Source organism: Microtus ochrogaster, linkage group LG9, assembly GCF_000317375.1.
Source record: "Microtus ochrogaster isolate Prairie Vole_2 linkage group LG9, MicOch1.0, whole genome shotgun sequence".
NCBI lineage: Eukaryota > Metazoa > Chordata > Mammalia > Rodentia > Cricetidae > Microtus > Microtus ochrogaster.
This window is the reverse complement of record NC_022034.1, coordinates 26293702-26316607: the sequence shown is the minus strand read 5'-3', so window position 1 is coordinate 26316607 and position 22906 is coordinate 26293702. Positions and strand designations below refer to the sequence as shown.

Here is a 22906-nt window from a genome sequence, read left to right as displayed (position 1 = left end):
CTTTTCTGTGTACCATGCTCAAGCAGTACCTACTGAAGGCCTGAAGAAGGTGTAAGATCTCGTGAATCTGGAGTTATGGAGAGCTGTGAGCTGCAGGGAGGTCCTGGGATCCGAGGAATTCTCTTTTCAGATCCTCTGGAACAGGAAGACCCACTGTGTGTGGGCAGCAGTCTACCTATCTTATTCAGCCCTGTGGACTGAACAGCTTTTCAATTCTCAGACTCCTAGTATGAGATGACCAACCAATGGTTGGACTAACTGGACTACATCCTATAAGCCAAGCTACTAGAACTCACTCATTGACTGACTGACTGTCTGTCTGTCTCCCCCCTCCACACACACACCAGTTTGTTTCTTTACAGAGAGAATCCTGGCTAATAAAGCCGGGCAGCACTCCCCTTCATGTCCAATCAACATGTCTGCCTCCAGCAGTTTGTTTTATTTGGATCCTGGACCATGTGCTCTTCCTTGCCATCCTTCCTAGTTTTTCATGACAGTATCCCAGTCACAAACTCAGGTAGGAATAAAACCACAGCAATCATATTGAACTGAGGCCTAAAAGGTATTAAAACTGTAACTTTTTATTTGGGGGAGGGTGTTGAGACAGGGTTTCTCTGTGTAGCCCTTGACTGTCCTACATCTCACTCTGTAGACCAGGCTGGCCTCAAACTCAAGAGATCCCTCTGCCTCTACCTCCTGAGTCCTGGGATTAAAGGTGTGTGTCATCAGGCCTGGCCTCTGGTTTTAGATATGGCAGCCTTAAATTGGGTATATAGTTAAAGTCATTTGGAATATATTCTTTTTTACAGGACAAGTAAACCAACCCCGAGTTTCTGGTTTAAACCTCTATCCTTTTAAAAACAAGTGCATGTTTCTACTGAAGCTACAATATGCAATTAAGGACCTGAGTATTTGTATCACTCAGCACGTTCATGCTGAAATCTAATCCCCAGAGCGGAAGTATCAAAAGGGAGGCCCCTCAAAGGCATCCGTGAATGGCATTGATGGCTCAAAAATGAGGCTTTAACACAGTTCACAGCCTTCTGCCCTCCCACCAGAGGAGACACAGCAACAGGGTACTCTTTAAAGTGAAAACAGTCAAGCCGACCAGACTCCAAACCCGCCAGCACACCTTCATCCTGGACTTTCCAGCCTCCACAACTGTCAGAAAATTAATTTCTGGTGTCCAGGCATTACTGGTCCAGGCTTTTGTTTGTTTCCCCAGCACAGAAGAACTACAGTAATCAGGGTCACTTACGTTGTTCTTCTAAAGTCCTTCTGAAGTGTTGGGTATTCCGGCATTTTTCTAATATCTTCCCAGTCTTTATCTTAAAGAAATTATTTATAGAAAATATTTTATTAAAAGTCTATTTTTTTATTTTAAAAATAAACATAAAACAAACTTTATGCATGTTCTTACAAAGAAACACGTTTGAAATATAACTTCAAATGATATTTTTAAAAGGGTAACACATTACCTGCAGGAAACCCCATGACACTAAATATCCGATCTAGCTGGTCATGATGGAAAGGATTGCTTGTTTTTATATCCTCCTGACGACAGTGGAAAATAGGCTCTGAGGTCAACAATTCAGCGAATATGCAGCCTATTGCCCATATGTCTACAAAGGGAAAACATTTTATACAAATGCATTAATTTCCTTAGTTACAATTCCTTGATAGAATTCCAATACAGACAAAAATATATTTTAGTAGAGCAATATGTAAAGTATAATAAACATAACGAAGAACCATACAGTAGCTGCAGATTAATTCAGTTGATAACATGCTTGCCTTGAATGCACAAACACAAAGGTTTAGGCTCAAGCCAGTACCACAAACCCTACAGCCATGGTGTCACACATCTGTAACCTGAGCTTGTGGGAAGTAGGAGAATCAGAAGCTCCGTCAAAAGTGCAAACCAGCCTCCTTAGATATTTAAAAGTAAGACACACAGAGCCAGCAAGATGGCTCAGTGGCTAAAGGTGCTCACACAAAGGTAGAAGAACAGAAGCAACTCCTCTGACCTCCACGTATGTCCCGAGGCATGCATACGTGTGGGTGTGGGTGGCACACAGTGAAAAACAGATTAACACAAATAACATGGGATGCCTTATCATAACAGTTCTGAAGCCAAAGAAAAGAAACATTTACTTATAAATTTCCTGGTGGAGAAAGGCTTAGAAAAAAAACTAAACTTGGCAAAAAAAAAAAATCCTCATGGGAATTTGAGAGAACTTCTCACTGTATAGTCAAAGCTGGCCTCAAATGTGTGAGCTTTCTGCCTGAGTTTCCCAAGTGCTGGGATCCCAGGCTTGTGCTCCCACACTTGACACAATGAATCCCTTTCTAACTGTCACCACTACTTTAATCACAGAGGCATTTAACTGCTGATGTAACAGTTCATGACACTCAGATCTGACAGAATGAAACAATATTCCTATTTGTTAGCACAATAAATTCTTAAGTCTGTACAGAGAGCAAAAGAACTATAGAAAACTAGTATTCTGCCTATAAAACCCCAAGAGTCCATTTTCCCGAACAAATTCTGAATCTAGAAGTTGACACACAAAACAAGAATAAGCAGGCACAGCATGACACCAGTGAGACACACGGCCGGCCGGACAGAGTCCCTTTAGCTGTCCTCACCACTACTGAAACCTTAAGACAAAGCTTGTGAGGGGTCAGAATCGTGGCTTACTTGATGGATATTGTCTAGATGCATAAGACCTCAGGCTTGATTCCATCAGCACTAAATAATTTAATGAGTTTTACTACTCAAAGTTACAAGACATAATGCATTTGTAGAACTAAGATTATACCTACAATGTTTTGCTATATGCATAAATGAATTAACTTTTGAGATAAATATTCACATTTGCTCATTTTGATAAAAGTTATTTATTAAGTTTAAGAATAGAAAAATACAGCTATGAATACAAAAAAAAGAATAGTTTACCACAATGCCAAACACATCCTAAAGATAAACTACATAAACAAAGAGTTTAATTACATCCATTAACTAGAATAAACGTCAGTACACTCTGCTGTAAAACAGGCTGCCCAACATGAAGCCATGCTGGAAGGCCTCTCCTGTCTGACCATTTAGAAATCTGCCTTCTGATAATGGGAAATGGCCCTCAGTAACTGCTGTCTACCACCCCCACTACTGCTATCATTTAAGGCTATAAAACATGACCTAATCTTCCTTCATGACACAGCCACCATCGTCATCACAGACGTCCCTTAACACCACATACAGTCTGTGTCAACTTTTTAATCCTCTCCCATCTGTCACTCTTGTCCCTAATGGCTCCATCATCTCGCTTCCTCCTGGCTTCAAATAAGGGCTATCAACTCCTGATTGGTACTTTTGAGGGACAAAAGGCAAAATCTAGACTTCTCTGTGAACTGTTAGCATAAAGAAGCTCAGAGAAGAAAGCAATGTTTTAAATTCTGCCTCCTGCCAACATTATCTTATAATTCAGTATTTCCATCTAGCTCTTGCATCATTATACTTGTTCCTGACACAAGCCAGGGCTGGAGAGAAGTGAAAATGAGTGAGTGTGTACCTATAGATATTTTAAACACAGAGATAGCTCATTTGGAAGTTATTTTTCTACTGTGAATGGATTATTAGGACTTATGGTTTTGTTTTGGAGATGAGATAGGATCTCACTTGTGTGTATTGGGCTGGGCTTGAACTCACTACTCACAACCTTCCTGCATCTGCATCCTCCCAAGTACTAGCACTTCAGGAATTAGTATCTGGTAAGTATGTTTCTATCTTAAGTACTAAATCTCATTAACTGGGCAGAAAAGTTACAAATTGGTTAAAATTCAATTTCAGTTCTCCTTACCTGAGGGGAAAAACAGTTGATTTTTAATTTAGACCCAATTACATTTATTCAAACCAACCAAATAACAACAGCAAACCCACCACATCTATTTCCTTCCCACAGCAAAGGGAAGCTGAAAAAGAAAAATTCCACATCTGTAATTCTCCAAAAGTGTGCTGCTCCCCAGGGTGTAGACACACAGCAGAACTGTGCAGGGAAGTCCATGAAAAGCTGGATTTACTGAGGACTTACTGTATGTATAACATTAACTTTGGTGGGTATGGTCACTGGAATGAGAATGGCCCCATAGGGTCTTATTTGACTATTTGGTCCCCAGCTGGTGGAACTGCAGCCTTGGAGGAGGTGTGGCCTTGGAGGAGGTGTGCCACTGCTACGGCTTTTTAAGGTTTCAAACACCTATGCCATTCCCAGTTAGCTCTCTTTGTTTCCAGCTTGTGGGCCAAGATGTAAACTCTCAGATAATGTTTTGATCATGTTTTCCTGCCTGCTGGAATGACCCCCCCCCAACCAGGATGGGTAAACCCTCTGGAACTATGAGCCCCAAATTAAATTCTTTCTTTTATAAGTTGCCTCAGTTATGGCATTTTTGTCACAACAACAGAAAAAAGCAAGACAATAAGAAATAATTTTAGAAGAAAAAAATTTTGACTAATAACTCTTTTCTTAATGTGAAATCCCCCTTTTATATGTTATACTACTTGTAGGTGTGGGCCAGGGGCATATGGATTGCTTCTGAGTCCACACATCTACCAGGCATGTTCAGCCTTTGAGCTGCATGAGTCCCAGGATAGCTATGAATATGGCCCAATGCATTTATGGATAATGAGATCATTTTACATGTTGCAATGCCAAAAGGATGAACACTCCAGCCATCCCCCCATGCCCTGAAATTATATTCCATCTTGCTTATTTTATGGTTCTATCTATCGGTTTCCGGCTAACACCCCCCCCCACACACACACACACATTCTCAGACTACTTCTGCCTTCTGAAGTTATCTAAGGTACTGTTCCCAGTAACGTAGGAAAAGACCTAGATAACGCGAAAAGCAAATCCATTAGGTCGGAAAACGAAAGAGCCACACGAGTACTTAGCTCTCGTCACTCTAGTGACGGCACGGCCTCAGCAGTCTCTGATCCAACTGGACACAGGACCAATGTCATACTCCCATTCCTCTGTGGTCAAACACACTTGTCCCCACAGCTGAGAACACTTTTTGCAAGTGCTTGGTAATTTATGAATATTTTATAGTTACACTGATTTATAATAATTTATATTTATATTAACACATATTTTGGCAATATGCTACAGAATCTGGATTTTGGACACTCAGACCTTCTGGTAAGCGAGGCACTGTAATACACGTCTGCTTTCTACCCAGGGATTAATCATGAGGCTAACTGCATCTCCTGACACAGGGACAGCACTTCAGTGCTTTGAGTAGCATGCCATTTTCAGCAGCTTGTTAACCAGAATTGGGACTGTGTTGCTTGTGAATTTTGAGGCACATTCCACTTAGTGCCCTTGTTAACAGAGGCAATGGCAGCTAAGGTGTTGAGGCTGCTACTGCCTACAGCAGAGGCAACAGCTTTGAAGAGGAAGAATATGTAAAGAAGTTCTCCTGGAAACACTATCAACCCAGAGCCTGGCCACTGCTTCCTCTCTCCTCACCTTCTCTTTTTCTTCGCTATAAAGAGATCTCCAGAGCTGAGGAAGACTCTCACCTGCTAACTCCTTATCCATACCTGAGTCTTCTCTGTGGTCAGGTGGTAAAATCTCTAGAGTCTCCGTTATAAGGAAGATCATAAATCCTAACAAACATGTTTATAACTATTTTCCTTCCTCTATTTTTTCCTTTCAGTGGTCTGGCAAGTTGCTGAGTGGCGTGATCCTACCAAGACTGCCTTAATGGACAAACTTGTTCTGCAGACTATAGCATCAAGAGAGATGGAACATCGTACCGTGTCTTGGTTAGACACTTGGAGATTTTCTCCAGCATGATACTCCTGTCCTAGTCCTGTGAAGACAGTTCTAGCCCTCTTTCCAACTCCTCTGATCAACAGCTACGGCAGCATAAAGGAAGATGTGCAAGCCCTTGCTTCCATGTGCACTGGCTTTATAATGGACTATTTTACACTTAGGAGCGCTCAGCTTGTCAACCATCTTGACACTTACCGATGGCCTTTGTGTAATGCCTGGCACCAAGGAGAAGTTCTGGAGCCCGATACCAAAACGTCACAACCACTGGATCCAAATCTGCGAGTGGCTTTAGAGGAGAATTGAATAATCTGGCAAAACCCATGTCAGCTGAAAAAGAAAATAAATACATAAAACTCAACTTGACATGCTATCATAGCTACACAGGAGTTGGTAATGCTTGCTCTAAAGCCTGCATCCTGGTTGGGAACTGCATTGTTTACTGAGACAGATTTCTATGCTGTCTGCTTTACTGACAAGGAAACTAAAGCTTAAAAGTATGTTGATCCCTCAACAGCAAACCATTAGTTCAGAGTCAAAAGTGGGATCTGAATCTAAACTTCTGCTTCCTGGCTTTCAGGAGCAAATAAAACATTCCAAAGGCTCTTGTTTAGAGACTGTACACCTCCCCATCTGAGAACTAACTCTACACACTACTTAGTTCAGGATGTGCTGGAATCAGGTGCTGTAAACTCAGAAGGGCTGACTTACATGTGCCTCTTCCCAACTCTGTGTTCAGTGACAGTGGACTGGACAAGTGGAATCGGCTATGGGGGAGCAATTAGAGCGTGCAAAACAGAAAATACCTTATGGGGACCTTTCTCCTAGAAAGTGGACTATATCAGCACATCATACACAATCCCAGGGACACACATAAAACAGAACAGATACTTGCTATAACATATATAGAAAATTGCTATAGTAATTCATTTAACAAAGATGTATACAAAGTATTGTCACTGTAAGGATCTAGAGATCTTTTTTTATGATTTCATGAATAAGAAGTACCTTACATCTAAAAGACACTTTACAAACGGCATTTACACACACCATACAACCTCACTTCACCTCTGTAAGAATACCAGTTAGTACTCTGCTTTTCACTTCTGAGATGAAGACTCTAAAGTCAAAGACAATCAAACTACTTGTCTATGCTCACAGGAATAGCAAATCATCAGTACTCAAAAGCCATGTTTTGATTTAGTAGCTACATTCTTGTGTGTTCAAGTATACATGAAGGGGCAGACGCTGGTACTGGGTGTCTTTCTCTATGACTCCTATGTTGCCTAGCCATTTCTTAGGAATTGGAACAATCCATCCCAGGGGAACTTCCTTGCTGGGATGGTGTGTTTGAAACCAGAAGGGAAACAACTTCTGGTTTCAAATAGCTCCAAGAAGCCCCTGAAACTGGCTAGATTCACTATGCCCCTCCCTCCCAAGGATACACTAACAACTGCTGAGAGTCATTCTCAGGCAAACCCAGCTGTAGAGCTGGCAGTGACAGTGCACTCAGGAGACAGCGGTAGGTGGATCTCTGTGAGTTCGAGGCCAGCCAGGTCTACAAGAGCTAGTTCCAGGACAGATGGATACACAGAGAAGCCCCCATCTCAAGCCCCCTCTCCAAACAAAAAGGACAGAGACCAGATCAGCTACCAGAAAAAGCAGGGACCAGGCCACCTCCCTGGAAGAGGTTCAGACCAACTGAGTCACTTTTCCAGAACACTTTCCAACATGCCGAGTTGCCTGCAAGCAGTGTGCTTCAGGTTCCCAGCTTTTGTGAGCTGTCACCTGTGCTGGGGTGGGCTTTGGTGACAGCTGTCTTTGAGTCATTTCTGCTCCTATAAGAAACCCTTCACTTAAATTCCTGTGAGTTACCCCTCACCAATCACAAAGTTGATCCTTGGTTGTACCCTATTTTGCTCCGCCATGAACTCCCTCTCCGGGGTGAGTAGACAATTGTGTAGTATTTCCCCAGGAAAACCTTAGTGACACAGTACTCACCATCTTATTTTTTGAGACAGGCTCTCTCCCTGAGCTAAACACACACTCCCTAGGCTGGCTGGCCAGCAAGCTCCATAATCCTCCTGTCTCCAACACCCCCAGCTTTAGGATAATAGAGTACCTTTTAATGTGGGTTCTGGAGATCTGAACTCGGCCTTTCAAACTTGTGTGTTAGGCACTTCAACTAAGGAACCATGCAGCCCTTCAGTAGCCATACTCTTAAGCGCTGAGTGGCATCCAATAAACTATACATATGGTAATTACAAACCACAAAGGCAGAGTCACAAGCATGAAAAAAACCTTATAATTTAAAATATACAATATACATAGTACATTTTGAATGTGTAAGAGATTCAAATGTACTATAAAAAGAACAAATGCCAGTGACTATAATGGATCATTTAATCAGAAGCTAAGTATGCTATAATATGCATTAAATTATAATTGATTATATTGCTTATTTAGAGTTTGAAATAATGTATAATGCTTCATGAGACTGCTCTGGAGTATTAAAACTCTGGAGTTCTTAAAGAAATTAAAGTTCACCAAGGAAACCCGTGTGATATCTCCCCCTTTAAAAGTCAATTTCTCTAGTACAAACAAAACCAGCCAATATTATACCTATTATTTCATGACAAGACACAACACTGAAAATACCAGCTTCCCTGAGTGACACGTGCTGGCTGCTGCTGCTGGAAAATATGGTGGTGGAAATGTGTGATGAGATGCTGCATTTTATATCAGAGGCAAAAACTAATGTTTCTCTTCTTATTCCCAACCTCTTATCTAAGTTTTTAAAAATGAATTAAGTAATTTATTTATTTTTGGAGACAGGGCCTCACAATGTAACTCTGGTTGTCCTGGAACTCATTTTGCCTTCCAAGTGCTGGGACTAATGGCATATGCCATCATGCCTGGCTCCACCTCTTAATTCTGTTTAATTCATTGTCAAATAAAGCCAAGGCCAGAAGAAAATAAGTACAATTCCATCCTACTGAAGCTGATAGGAGCCTTTTCAAATAATTACTAATTTAGACAAAGTAAATAACCTAAACAATGCCTTGACTGTTTTTCAAAATAAAAAGTGTGTCGAACTGTTCAATTAAATGGATGGGAAAGCTGGGCAGTGGTGGCGCACACCTTTAATCCCAGCACTCGGGAAGCAGAGGCAGGTGGATCTGTGAGTTTGTGGTCTGCCCGGCCTACAGAGCGAGTTCTAGGACAGCCAGCCAGGGCTGCACCGAGAGCCCTGTGTGGGTGTGCGGTGCTAACTAGGCAGTCTCTACCAGCAGACAAGGAGCAACACCAGAGTCTGCACAACAGAAGCACACAAACATGCCCAGGTAACAGGAGTCAGCTCTGTGGGGTTTCTACCATGTGCTAATAAGTCCCCCAGTGGGAGGGTCTCTATCTCCTTCAAGGTACCATTGGAAGCCTGCTCTTAAACACAGCGAAAGTAGACTAAATTGAAAACAGAACTTGAGCTGGATTTCGAAGTTTAAGTCTTTTGAGATAGGGAGGGAGGCGAGATGTTAGACAAGGACTGTTAAATATTTTTGGCTTCTTGAGAAAGGTTCTCATTCTTAGCCCAGGCTGGCCTCACTATATAGCCCAAGAAAATCCTCCCATCTCAACTTGTAAAGTACTAAGATTGAAGGCACAAGCCAAACTGGGGTGGGGTGGGGGAGGGGGTCTTTGAGGTTGCTGGGGAGGACAGGGCACAATGTACCTTTTTAACCATTCAACTGTACAGCTCTTTGGAGCCCAAAAAGAACTATACTAAAGCCTTAAGACTCAAATCCTGCAGTCATGAAGTCCTAAAGAAACACACAGAGGTCCACATTAATCATAAACTGGATGGCTGGCCTATTAACTCAGGCTTCTTATTAACTCTTTCTTGCATCTTAAATTAGCCCAGAATTCTTGTCTGTGTTAGCCACGTGGCTTGGTACCTTTTATCAGCAAGGCATTCTCATTTTGCTTCCTCTGTGTCTGGGTGACAACTGCAGACTGACCCTTTCTTCTTCCCAGAAGTCTCCTGTTCTTGTCGCCCTGTCTCTACTTCCTGCCTGGTTGCCCTGTCTATACTGCCTGCCTAGCTACTGGCCAATCAGCATTTATTAAAACAATACAAGTGACAGGGTACAAGACCACTGTCTCACAGCAGGCATCTGTAGATTTTTATTTTTATACCACTGGGATTGAACCCAGGGTCTCATACACATCATACAAACACCCTACCATGAGTTCCCTCAATCCCCACTATACTGTCTTTAAACAGTAATTCTGGGGCCGTGGAAGTAGTAGCATGGTGGTGGATTTCCATATACACATAAAATGGCATTAAAACACAGTTTATAAGGGCTTAATCAATTATAATTACTCTTACTGGTAGTTATTGCTTAATTCTTAACTTATCCCCAATCTTTAACAGAACTATAATCTTAAAATTCTTAACAATGGGTAACTGACCTGGGCAGAGAACACAGTTTTATATTGACTAGGTTCATGTGACTAAGGCAAACATTGTGAATGACAAAAACAACAAAGAGTCTAAAATGATGATGGTGATGATGAAGAATTTGCTTGGGGACAATGGAACTCGCGTTGCCAAGAGGGCCAGATAGCAATAAAGAATTCTGATAGAGAGGGTGGACATCTAAACTGTAGAATCATTTTCATAACATCTAGAATTAGAGATCATAGATTGCCAACTCCTTAAAGAAATAATTGTAGAGGAAGCTGAGTCCCCAGTCAGTCAAGGTATCCTGAAAAAGCACATTAATGAGAACAACAGGAGCACAGTGCAGAAGCAACAGCAGAAGCCAAAGACAGAAAGTCAGGCATAATGTCAGACAGCCTTGGGCCAGACTGCTCAGGAGACATGGTGCACCATGGTAACAGGGAGTGCTAGGATAGAGGTCATAGGCACAGGTCTTTTCAGGGACAGTTTTGATAGAGAAAATGGATTTCAGAGTGAGATTTTAACAAATTATGGTAAATGAAACCAAAGTGTGAATATCAAGGTTCTTGTAGGCGTAGAGAAACAATGGGGATGCATTAACACGGGACACAGGGACACAAACGCCAAAGAAAACAAGATGGAGGCATGAACTGAACTGGCACAGAAAATGTTACAACCAGTTTAAAGACACTACAAGGCTAACTCACTGAAGTAACTTTGTGATTGCAGAGTGAGAATGCTGCAGATCCAGAGCCAAACTATCCTGAGCTATTGTAAGTCCTTTTAACGGCCATCTGCTGTCTGTGTCTGACCTACCATCCTTGCAAACATCAGGCAGAACCTTTGGGATGCACTCACAGACCACTAGCTCCTACAGGCTGGAAGTGAATAATCTAACTGGGAACATCTACAACCCATGGCACAGTTTATCTACTCTGCTATGACCTATCTACTTGATGTGCTCACCACTTATTTGGGAAATTTGACTTATGATTTGTTCTGGGTTTATAAAAGTTTGTGCAATTGCCTCCATATTGAAATGTTTTTCAAGGCAACTTAAATGTGTGCTCCTCGGTCATGGCCCCTCATTTTAGCTCAGAATAAACCCCTTATTCACTTGGAGATAATAACTCTACTTGGTGTCCACATCTCACAGAGGGTCTGCCTCCATCAGAGGACTCACTTGGACTGGCAGCAGTTACAGCAGGTCTCCTGTGTGTCCAGCCAATCACACTGTCTCCTTGGGTAGATGCTGCTGACTTCTTTCTGGGGACTGAGCCTCTCCTTTGGTGTAGCTGATGGACTGACAGTCCTGCATTCTGAGCAGACTACTACTGAATGCCCTTGTTTTTATCTCAAGCACCCATCAAAGCATTTGTTTATATTGTTTGTTTCCAGAGCACTTGTTCCTAGCTAGCATCTCCAAGACCCAAGTGTGCGGTTTCCGGGTCTGCTCCAGCTTACTGGAACTTCATCCCTTCAGCTTAGAAATTATACAGGTTCGTGATCATAAAGATACCAAACATGATAAGTACCTCTCCTTTCCAGATCAAGATAGAGGTGCCAGGGTCAAGATGAACACCAACCTCACAGGGAATGAGACAACACCCCTTTCCTGGAAGGAAGATTATTAGCTCCACTATGAAGACACATAACAGGTGGGAACCCAGTATCTTGGGTCTTTTCACGTTCTTGTAAATGTTCAGAATAAACCGCAGACACAATGGGAAGAATCCACCTAGGTATGAGACCCAAGGAAGTTTTTCCCACAAGTGGCAAATATATTTGATCCAAAACACAAATCTCTCTAGCTAGCCCAAGGAAGTTTTTCCCACAAGTGGCAAATATATTTGATCCAAAACACAAATCTCTCTAGCTAGCATACAAGATTATACAGTTTCCAGGGGAAAAGATACCTCTACCAAAACAAAGGGAAGCAGGAATCCAAAGGAGGAAGTGTTTGAAGACCACGGCCACAGGGAACTCCACCTGGCTTTATGTTTAATTAATTAATTAATTCAACTTGCAATTATTTGGAAAACCAGGAAAGCCAATCAAACTATAACTTGGTTTTATCCACCCTTACCCCGCATGTGCAATGAGGAGCATCCAACATACTTAAATTGTGTTTTTGTCTAGTTTCTCCAAACTAGAAGTTGTACACAATAAAGCAAAATATATTGAATGGGAAGGCTACTTCAGTTTGAGTTTAAAAGCACCTAAGAAACGATAAAACTGCAAATTTACAAAAGAAAACCAGAAAGAGTTTTGGAAACTATAGAAACAAGAAAGGTGTTAAAAGCCAGACAGTAGTGGCATACCCCTTTAACCTAGAGGTAGGTGAATCTCGAGGCCAGCCTGGCCTACAGATGAGCTCCCAGACAGCCAGGGCTACACAGAAAAATGCTGTCTTGAAAAGAAACAAAAGAAAAGAAAAGAAAAAAGGTGTTAAAGAGCAGGAAATGAATAAAGACTCCCACCTTGCCTATTCTGAATCCTTATCCCCCTTTCCTTCTATTCTCTAGAAGTTCCCAAGCAAGACAAAGTTCTGTATCAAACTTCCAGCCCGTCATGGCCTCTCCTTAAAGCCTAGAGGGACAGGGATCCACACTGTCTATATAGTACCTGGGCAAAAACTTTAGATTCTGAGGCCCCCTGGAATGTGCTAAAGAATGTCATATCAATTTACTGACCTGTAATCCAGTTACTCATCTTTTATTATTCATCTTTTATTAATTTTCACCTTTTATTAATTCATCTTTCCATCTGTATGGGTCTCTCTGCTGCTTAGCTTTTAAAATGAAGGAGGAGAACTATTACCTCAGATCTACATGGATCTACACGGCAGGTCTCCAGGCCTCTCCTGCCCTTTCTTACAGTAAAAAGGGCTCTGGCTGAGAGGTGAGTGATTTCACTTGGTTCCACCAAGTGTACACTCTATTGTGATTGTTTGTGAAAAAACTACATGGGACAAACTTGATCTGCCCCTAGAACTTGACAGTAACTGGACATAAAGATGGACAAAGGACTGTACAAGTCACCTCTAATAATGAGACATTATGTACTACTATGAGACTATGTTGTTTACAACTCTAAAAATCCAGAATTGTTTACAAAGTTCTCCCAGACTGAAACACCTAGATAAAAACAAAATGACAAGCGCTAACACCAGGTGACTGTCAACTGAACTTATGCTTCAGAGTTCTTTAGCCTGGACAGAAGGACCCTGTCTGTACTTTGAAGCACCTCTTGAGTTAGAGAACTTGAGAGGGTAATTCTCCCATTTTTATTTCTCACCTTGAACTTGGACCAGCTTCTGCAGACACAACCACAAACTCATCCTCCACTACACCAACAACTGAGCATCCCAAGCGACTGAACTCCAACCACTCAGACAGTACTCCTAACGTTCACTCTTTTGGGCTTAGATGGTTTGAAACTGTCTAAGAAATACTACATTTCCCTTGGCATATTTTCCTAACTGGTAAATTGCTAATCTTGGTTTTAGTAAAACTACAAAAGCGGGCAACAGTATTATGTCTTTTTTACTAATCATGCATGTGAGTGTTTGCTTGACTTACATCAAATCTTGGTGTTTTAAATGACTCAAATATTTTCACTGAAAAATCTCATTATTCAGTATAACTTTTAAAAATTTTACTCTTCATGTCGGCAGTATTTTTAATTTTAAATTTTCTAAAAAGGAATTCAATTTGAGGAATACCTCAATTTTTTTTTTGTTTTGTTTTTCGAGACAGAGTTTCTCTGTGGTTTTTGGAGCCTGTCCTGGAACTGGTTCTTGTAGACCAGGCTGGTCTCGAACTCACAGAGATCTTCCTGCCTCTGCCTCCCGAGTGCTGGGATTAAAGGCGTGCGCCACCACCGCCCGGCAATACCTCAATTTTAAATCAAGCTAGAGTCAAAAACCAAATCGAATCTTCTAATAAGAAAAAGGAAAAAAATATTAACTGGCTCCAACCATTTGTATTATTATATTATTATTTCTAACAAAAGTGTTTGTGATACGATATATTCAAGGCTGTCTATGACATAAAACAACTAACTGTGCTGACAACCAGTGGCTTTGAGCTGACTCAATGTATACAACACTCTAAAGACAGTGGTCTCTAAAGTCAACAACAGCCATGGTGTTGGTATCAAACTGTACAAGCTCTAGGATCAAAGGAGACATCTCTGGATGTACAGGTACTAAATTAGAAGGTTTAGAGCAGATCTACTAAAAGTAATCTTTTAACCATGTATCTTTTAAAGGATTTATATTTAAATACATAAACTTATTCTTCCAAAAAGAAAAAACTTCTGTTTAAGAGACCATACCCGTAAAACCTATGTTTCCTGATTAAATGAATCTTCAGAGTTTCCATAGTGCAAGCCAAAATTTTAAAACCTTTTTGCCCCTTGGCATCCGGGGACACTGCAGAAGAAGCGGTGGAAAGACGGAAGAGCCAGAGGCTGGAGGAGTGCTGCAAAGTGCTGCCTCCTGGACACGGCATGGCCACTGGGCCATGAACTCACAGCAAGGGTTACCTTGTTAAGACCTGCTCACTGGGCCTCACCTCTAACTCAGAAGCTATTGGAAGTTGATGGCTTCTGGGGGTGGGGGTGGTGTAATTTTATCTTTGAAGGTACGACCACTGGCAGGTTGTCCAAAACCAGATAGACCTTTGTGCATATAAACCTTTGTGCACTAAATGAACTCATGTTTTTAAAAATGACATAAGGGTGAGAGGGGGTGGGTTGAATTACTATCTGGGTAGAGATGATTAAAATATATTTTTAAATGTATGAAATTGTCAATAAACAAATAAAAATATTCTTTAAAATTACCAAATGATACTCCTAATTCTGACAATGAACAGTACATCAGAGGGTAAAATTATGAAACAACTTACTGGAGTTCCAGTTTCCTTTCTCATTGTAAAATAAGAAATAAGATTTTATTATGCCCACAAATGCTGATCTTGCACAGATTTGGCCCCTTGTCTTCCCCTAACAATAACAACACTTGGTACATAAAGGATAATGTTGAGAAGGAATTTTAAAATTATTATAATCTGATTTTCTTCTGTAATGTAACTCTTACCCATTTACTTTCCCAGGCTTTCCAGTATAATACCACAATAACAGGACAAATAAATCACAAATAATACCTAAAATGACATAGACATTAAAATCAATCCTAAAACAAAAAGTGGCCATATCACATAAGTTATGGCTACAAAAAAATCAAACTGTCCCCCCAAAACCCAAAAATCAAAGCAGTAATAAATTGTTTCACATATCACAAATACCAAACAAAATATTTCATAGAGTATACATGATTATAGACACAGGGAAAACACAGTTTAAAGATCTTTTTTGAATCGGGATTTGGTTTAAAATGCCTCTCTTACTGTCACCTGTTACCTTTAGTTCTTTAGGTAATACTATGTTCTTGACTATTTTTACTTTAGATATAATGTTTATATTATCTGTCACATGTAAATATACATGTCAGACAGAGAGGGCAAAAAGGGAGAAAAGGTTGGGCAGTGGTTAATCCCAGCTCTTGGGAGGCAGAGGCAACTGATCTCTGAGTTTGAAGCCACCCTGGACTAAAGAGTGAACTGCTGTCTCAAAAAACAAAACAACAGCCGGACGGTGGTGGCGCACACCTTTAAACCCAGCACTCGGGAGGCAGAGGCAGGCGGATCTCTGTGAGTTCTTGCAGCCTGGTCTACAGAGCTTAGTTCAAGACAGGCCTCCAAAACCACAGAGAAACCCTGTCTCGAAAAACCAAAAAAAAAAAACAAAAACAAAAAACTAAAAAAAAAAAAACCACAACAAAACAAATTTGACCTGGATCCTGACAGCTAACAATGGTTTTTTTTGGTTTGTTTTTTGTTTGTTTGTTTTGTTTTGTTTTGTTTTTTGAGACAGGGTTTCTCTGTGGCTTTGGAGCCTGTCCTGGAACTAGCTCTTCTTGTAGACCAGGCTGGCCTCCAACTCACAGAGATCAGCCTGCCTCTGCCTCCCGAGTGCTGGGATTAAAGGCGTGCGCCACCACTGCCCGGCAATGTTATAGGATGTGGGGGCTCCTTCCTGTGGTTCTAATAACCCCCCTCTCCTGTACACTGCTTTCTGGTCAATGTGGCTTCACCTTCATTAGATGCTACAAATGAGCCTTCCCAACACAAAACAACCTCCAGCCTCTACATGTACAAAATGCAGTACATGCCAAGAAGGGAAACTGTGAATGGAGTTCTCAGAAAAATGTCATGCCCCATGTTAAAGGTTCAGCCAGACTAATGATTAGGACTTTGTGGTTGTGGAAACCTGGAATTTTGCAGGTCCAGAGCCAAGTGATCTCAGGATCTCGTTATTCCTTGTTTCTGTGTCTGAGTTATCTTTTCAGCCATCAGGTAAAAGCTCCAGAATGTATTAACAGACCTCCAGCTTCCATCAACATGAAAGCTAAGAATGTGATAATATATTAGACCCACAGCAGGGCTGTCCATCTGTCCAGGTCACACACACCTACCACCCACTTGGGCTGTCAGCTGTCTGTCTACAGGACATTTCTGCCCATGCATCTGGGGGGGGGGTGCCTTGATACATGCTTTTTTTTTGTTCTGTGACTACAAACGTTTGTTGTAACTGCTCCAACAATGGAACTATTAAGCGAACCTAAATCCATGCCCAGAGGTCACAGTTACTGTGATTGGCTCAGAATAAATTCTCTCTTCATCTGGGGACAAGGCCGTGTTTTACACTGGCAGAAGTAAGATTCGATTTAAAATGGAGGGAGGACTGTCAGTGTTTAAGGGAACAGGAGGAGCTTGAGAAGAGCTAAGTGACAATGCTGTAATAGAGGAAGCTTAAGAAAATCAGTCGGTTTTTAAAGCTGTCAAGGGAACTAGGGGCACCAGAGAACCAGTGAGAGACTACGGGGCAGCAGAGGAAAGTCTCAGTGCAGGAACCTTAGCAGTGGCTTAAAGGGTTAGCAAGGCACAGCTCTTCTAAGTCCAGTTTTCCTTTACTGTATCCCCCTTTAGGAGGCAGTTATGTGGCTGAGGTAACATAACAAAGAACCACACTGCAGGGTAAAACGTTTACATGACTATTTCTCATGGGCGGGACCAGCTTTTATCTCATTCTCACTTTTGCCGAGTAAAATGTACATCTTCAATAAATGCCTATTAGAAAACGTGTGTTAAAAATAAAAGCAAATAATGGGAAAGGACCAGGAGGGGAAAGCACCTATGAGGTACACAATGCCAATACAGTGCTCAATGGAGGTCAATCCACGCCAACCAGGCAAAGGCTCAAAGCAGGCTTACTAGTTTAGAACAGCTTCCTCTGGAACTGGACTGGGGAAGAAGATGCCAAAGTAGGAAGCAAGCAGCAGGGCAGGCTGAAGCACTCAGGTTGTATCTCCCCCAGCATCAACTTTCCAGTAGCAAGCAAAGTTTCGTTAAAACCCTTCCTTCCTAGGCTGATGAACACAGACAAGTGTGAGGCCTTCAAGCATTCATTTCAACAGGGACAACAGCGCCCGGCCAGAGCTGTGCTGCTGAGGACGGAGGAGAGGGAAGCACTAAGTTAGGGGAGGGCAATGGATGTGGGAAGAGAACACAGGCTAGGCTAAGGAAAGAACGGCGTAAGCTGGGGCCCTGTGCTGGAGAATGGTGGAGACACACGGCATACTCTCTGGGAGCAAATGTCATGGGGAGGCTGCCAACTGATGCCTCAATTAAGAATAACAGTATTTCATTTTGAGGAACGAGCTGTGGAAAAACTGCATTTATAGACTACCTACATTTTCCAACATCTTTTCTATAAACACTCTGAGAAAGTAATTTTAAAATCAACAACTTAATAAGGGTATTAAAAGGGACAACATCTTTACAATCACCTCGGTTTCTTCATCAATCATTTTAGGAATAATTACCTACCTATTTTGACTCTCCCCCTCTCAGGACCTTCTCCCATTACTAGGATATTTGCTGGTTTCTAGAAACAAAAATAGAGCATTCAAATTACTACATTTATTCTTTTGACATGCTCCAAAATGGAAATTTTCTCATATGAAAATATAATTTGTGTATTTTGATTCAGCCTAAACTAAATAAAGGTTAAGCACCTTTTACAGTTAAAGCATTTGATATTCTTGAAGTTAGCATTATATTCATATAAACATCTCTGGCAGGAAAATATACCTGTTTTCAAAATGGTGTCATATAAATAATTATTACAAAGCAATTAAAGCTATTATTTCTATTTGCCCCATAATTTAAAAACCTGCATAAATTAAATACAATTATTTTTAATATAAAAGTTTCAAAACACAATATAACAACTGTCACTTAAGTAAATCAAATGAGTATTCCTTGCTAAGTATTTTTGGATGACTGTAGAAAAGCATCACTAACATACAGACAGGCTCCATTAGAATTCACATCAGCTATAATAAAAGCAAAAGTAAGAAACTCCAAATACAATTTCAAAATGTAAGACAATAAAAACCAAAGCCAACCCATGCGGTGGTGGTGCACGCCTTTAATCCCATCACTCAGGAGGCAGAGGTAGGCAGATCTCTGTGAGTTTCAGGGCAGCCTGGTTTACAGAATGAGTTCCAGGACAGTGGAGCTACACAGTGAGATCCTGTCTTAAAAACACAAAACAAACAAACAAAAAAACCCAAGGCTAATAAGAGCTCTACATAGAAAGAATAGCCAGAGATGTTCACACAACTCACACAGTCCTTACCTGTACATGTGTGGGAACAAAATAGGGGAGAGGGAGCCAAACTCTGAAAACTCAGGAGAGAATGTGGATGTACTCAGAATTTACTGTGCTCGTTTACTCAGTGGATAGACAGATGGACAGACAGAGCGAGCGGTCTTCTGAGACACTCTCTCGTGCTCTCTCTAAGATCCTTTCCATGCTGCTGATTTTGTCTTAAGGAAGCTCTTCAATGAGAACAATAAGCACACACACAAAAGTGCAAAGGAAAGCTCACTGCCTTGCAGGGCCAGGGTCAGAGCCTTCTCCCTCCCACCAGTCAGGCAGAGACCAGGACCAGTGTGAAGACAAGAAGCACATGGGGAGGGGAAGCATATGGGGGGGAATCATTTTAGAGAAAAAAAGTTCATAGGATTTTGTGACTGGGAGCAAAAGGGAAAAAAAAATAATGAAAATCAAAACAGAGATCACACTGAGATCTTGGCTTCACGAAAACAAGAACGGCTGTGCCTGCTGTGGGACTTTAAACTAGGAGAGGAACTGGCTGGGGCGGTGCTAGCAGAGCAGGGCAGAGTCTGATATCATGAGATGCTCAAGCCACTCTAGCCTAGAGAGTGCGACCGGATGATTTCAACTAAAAGTCATTGCCAGAGGACCATGGTAACTAAAATAAGGTCACCAGGGCAGAATGGGTAAAACAGCATCAGGTGAAAGCCAAACCTTCAAAATTCAAGTTTGGTAACTATCAATGGATATCAGGTCGATTACAAAACGTTACAGAGCAGACTTTCAGGAAACAAAAGGAAATACATGATGACCTGAGTTTCAAGGAGTTTAAACCTAGTAAGGGAAGATGGAGAGAGTTTTAGAATAAAGTGTTATGAAAATCTAGCGGGTGGGGGTGATGCGCACCTTTAATCCCAGCACTCAGGAGGCAGAGGCAGGCGGAGCTCTGTGAGTTCAGTTTCTAGTGCCCAAGTCAGTCAACCTGCAACCAGCTCCAGGGAATCTGGTACCCACTTGTGGCCTTCAAGGGCACATGCAAAAGTGTATCACGAGAGTACATGTGTACAAGTACACGTGGACATACATACAGAGATCATTTTAAGGACAATTATAAAAATATATGCCAAAATTAACACATACTTGAAAATTTTAAAATATCTCTAAAGGCCAGGCCATGGTGGCGCACGCCTTTAATCCCAGTACTCAGGAGGCAGAGGCAGGTGGATCTCTGTGAGTTCGAGGCCAGCCTGGTCTACAAGAGCTAGTTCCACGACAGGAACCAAAAAGCTACAGAGAAACCCTGTCTCAAAAATCCAACATATATATATATATTGATATATATATCAATATATATATCTATATATCTATATCTATATCTATATCTATATATATATATATATATCTCAATCAGAAAAACACTCAGGACCAAAATATTTAAAATATATCTTACCAAACATGTGGAAGAAGGCTGATACTGCACTTAGAAGAAAAGTTTATGACTTTGAGTGTTATGTCAGGAAAGAGTCCAGACATAAGAAAGTGTGAGCCTGAGATGTTTAAGAATAAATAAACCAGAGAAACAAAACAAACAAACATGATATTAAAAAGATCCCGCAGAACTACAAACCAGAAGGGGATGATAAATCCTTGAGACAACTGGAACAAGAACACAGGAAGCACAGCTAAGAAGAGATGCACTGATGACAGAAAAAAAAAGAACCCCATGAAGGACCTCACACCTTTTATGAGCTGGGTGTAGTGGGGCGTGTCTGTAACTCCACAACTCAGGAGACGGGGGCATGAGAAGCACAAGTCTGAGGGCACCTAGGCGATATAGTGACAGTTCGTGCGTGAAAGAAAGCCAGGAGGAGGGAGGAACGGACAGAGTCTGCCTGGGAGGAGAATTAAGCAACCTAGGCTATATATCACTCAATCTCCATGCCAGAGACACAGGAAGACTCTATCAAACAAACAAGGACCAACTGCAGCTCAACAGCAGAGGACTTAGCAAGTTCAAGGACTTAGGATTCATCTCCAGCACCTCAAAATTAAATAAGAACAAAGAGCTAAGAATAACCAAGGCATTTGTGACAGATGTATGTTGGAGGGTGGAAGAGTGGGTATAGGAATTGGGCTCAAAACAAAACATCAAGACTTGTTTGTTTCAGATCTATAGCAGAGGCTTAGGTAAGATGACCAATGGACCAGAGTGAGGAACTAGGAGGCCAGGACACTGAGAACTTGAAGTCAGTGGATAACTATTCAAAAAATGATGCAGGACAATAATAGATTACCCAAAGATAGAACAAAATAAAATAAATCCTTAACTCATAACATATATACATTGTAAAGGGAGACTGTTCTTTTTTTCCAGCTGCTCAGACCTAAATAATCACACAGAAACTCTATTAATTACAACACTGTTTGGTTGATGGCTCAGGCATATTTCTAGATAGCTCTTACATCTTAAATTAACCCATTTCTATTAATCTATGTATCACCATGAGGGTGTGGCCTACTGGAAAGGTTTTGGCATCTTTCTCCTTTGGCAGCTACATGATGTCTGCCTGACTCTGCCTTCTTTCCTCCTCTAGTGCTTGGATTTCCTGCCTTGCTATATTCTGCCCTTCTATAGGCCAAAGCAGTTTCTTTATTAATCAACAGCATACAAAGGGAAATCCCACATCAATACATCAATTTCAACTGGAATAAAAATATAAATGAAAACCAGTTTCAATAACAATGCAAAAATACGCCCCCCCCCATAGGAACTAGATACTGAGATCAGCTGGCCTACAACTCATGTAACTAAAGTTGATTTCAAATTCAAGATCCTCCTGCCTTAGCTTCCTGAGTATATACCATGATATTTCCTAAGTCAATCTGATACTGGTAGGCTACTGCTGCTTCTTTTCTCCTCAAAGATTTACTTTATTTTTATCTGTGTGTGTATGGAAATGGCTGTGCACATGATACAGTGTCCACAGAAGCAAGGAGGCATCAGATCCGCCTGAGCTGAATGAAGTTTCAGAAAGCTGTGAATGCTGGCAATGGGGGTGCTAGGAACCAAATTCAGGACCTGCCCAAGAGCAGTAATGGCTGACCACTGAGCATCTTTCCATCACCAAACACACTTATTTACAGAGACATTAAAATTTCTGACCATAAAAGATAAATTTTGCTACACTGAAATAATTTCCGATCATGAAAACATAAAGCAAATGAAATCCACTGCATACACAGGAACACTATTTACAAGATGAAAGCAAGATCTGCTACAAGGCAAAATAAAAAACAAACCATACGGAAGATTAGGAAAAAAATACTCAGAAATTTAACTACAGCGAAAATATTCTTTAATCAAACACTTTCTGGAATATGCTCAACCTTAATCAGTAATGATAAAAACGCAAAGAAAGAGCATCGAGACAGCATTTCGCCCTGCATGACTGGGCAAAGATTCAAGACCTAAGCAACCTTAGTGCAGCAACGCTAACTCCCATATGCTTCTGGTGTAAATACACCGCTACGACCTGTTTGGAAAATAATTTGGTATAATCTTGCAAAAGTGAATAACTAAATCACTTTGAATCAGTAATTTCGCTTTTACATAATACCAAAGAATGTCTGTAATAACACAGTTCATAATTTAAAGAAACACTGAAATACAAATAAAATAGAAATGAAAAGATACCTATGACAGAACACCATTTCCATATAACTTAAAAGCAGAGGTAAAGCTACTATTTAGGAGCTGGGCGATGGTGGTGCACACCTTTAATCCCAGCACTTGGGAGGCAGAGGCAGGCGGATCTCTGTGAGTTCGAGGCCAGCCTGGTCTACAAGAGTTAGT

The 22906-nt window shown here is 41.1% G+C and overlaps 1 protein-coding gene across 3 annotated transcripts in view; it reads right to left on the bottom strand.

Moving 5' to 3' along the window:
• Cdk19 (cyclin dependent kinase 19) overlaps nucleotides 1-22906 on the bottom strand; it is a 140457-nt gene that overhangs the window by 15805 nt on the left and 101746 nt on the right. For 2 of the 3 annotated variants that reach the window (XM_005363552.2, XM_026787358.1), the window contains 4 exons: nucleotides 18258-18315; nucleotides 6036-6167; nucleotides 1479-1622; nucleotides 1259-1328 (listed from right to left, as the gene is read on the bottom strand). In XM_005363552.2, coding sequence (XP_005363609.1) covers nucleotides 1259-1328; nucleotides 1479-1622; nucleotides 6036-6167; nucleotides 18258-18315 — 404 coding nt within the window. The remainder of the gene's footprint in view (nucleotides 1-1258; nucleotides 1329-1478; nucleotides 1623-6035; nucleotides 6168-18257; nucleotides 18316-22906) is intronic. The other variant, XM_026787359.1, reaches the window with a different exon arrangement.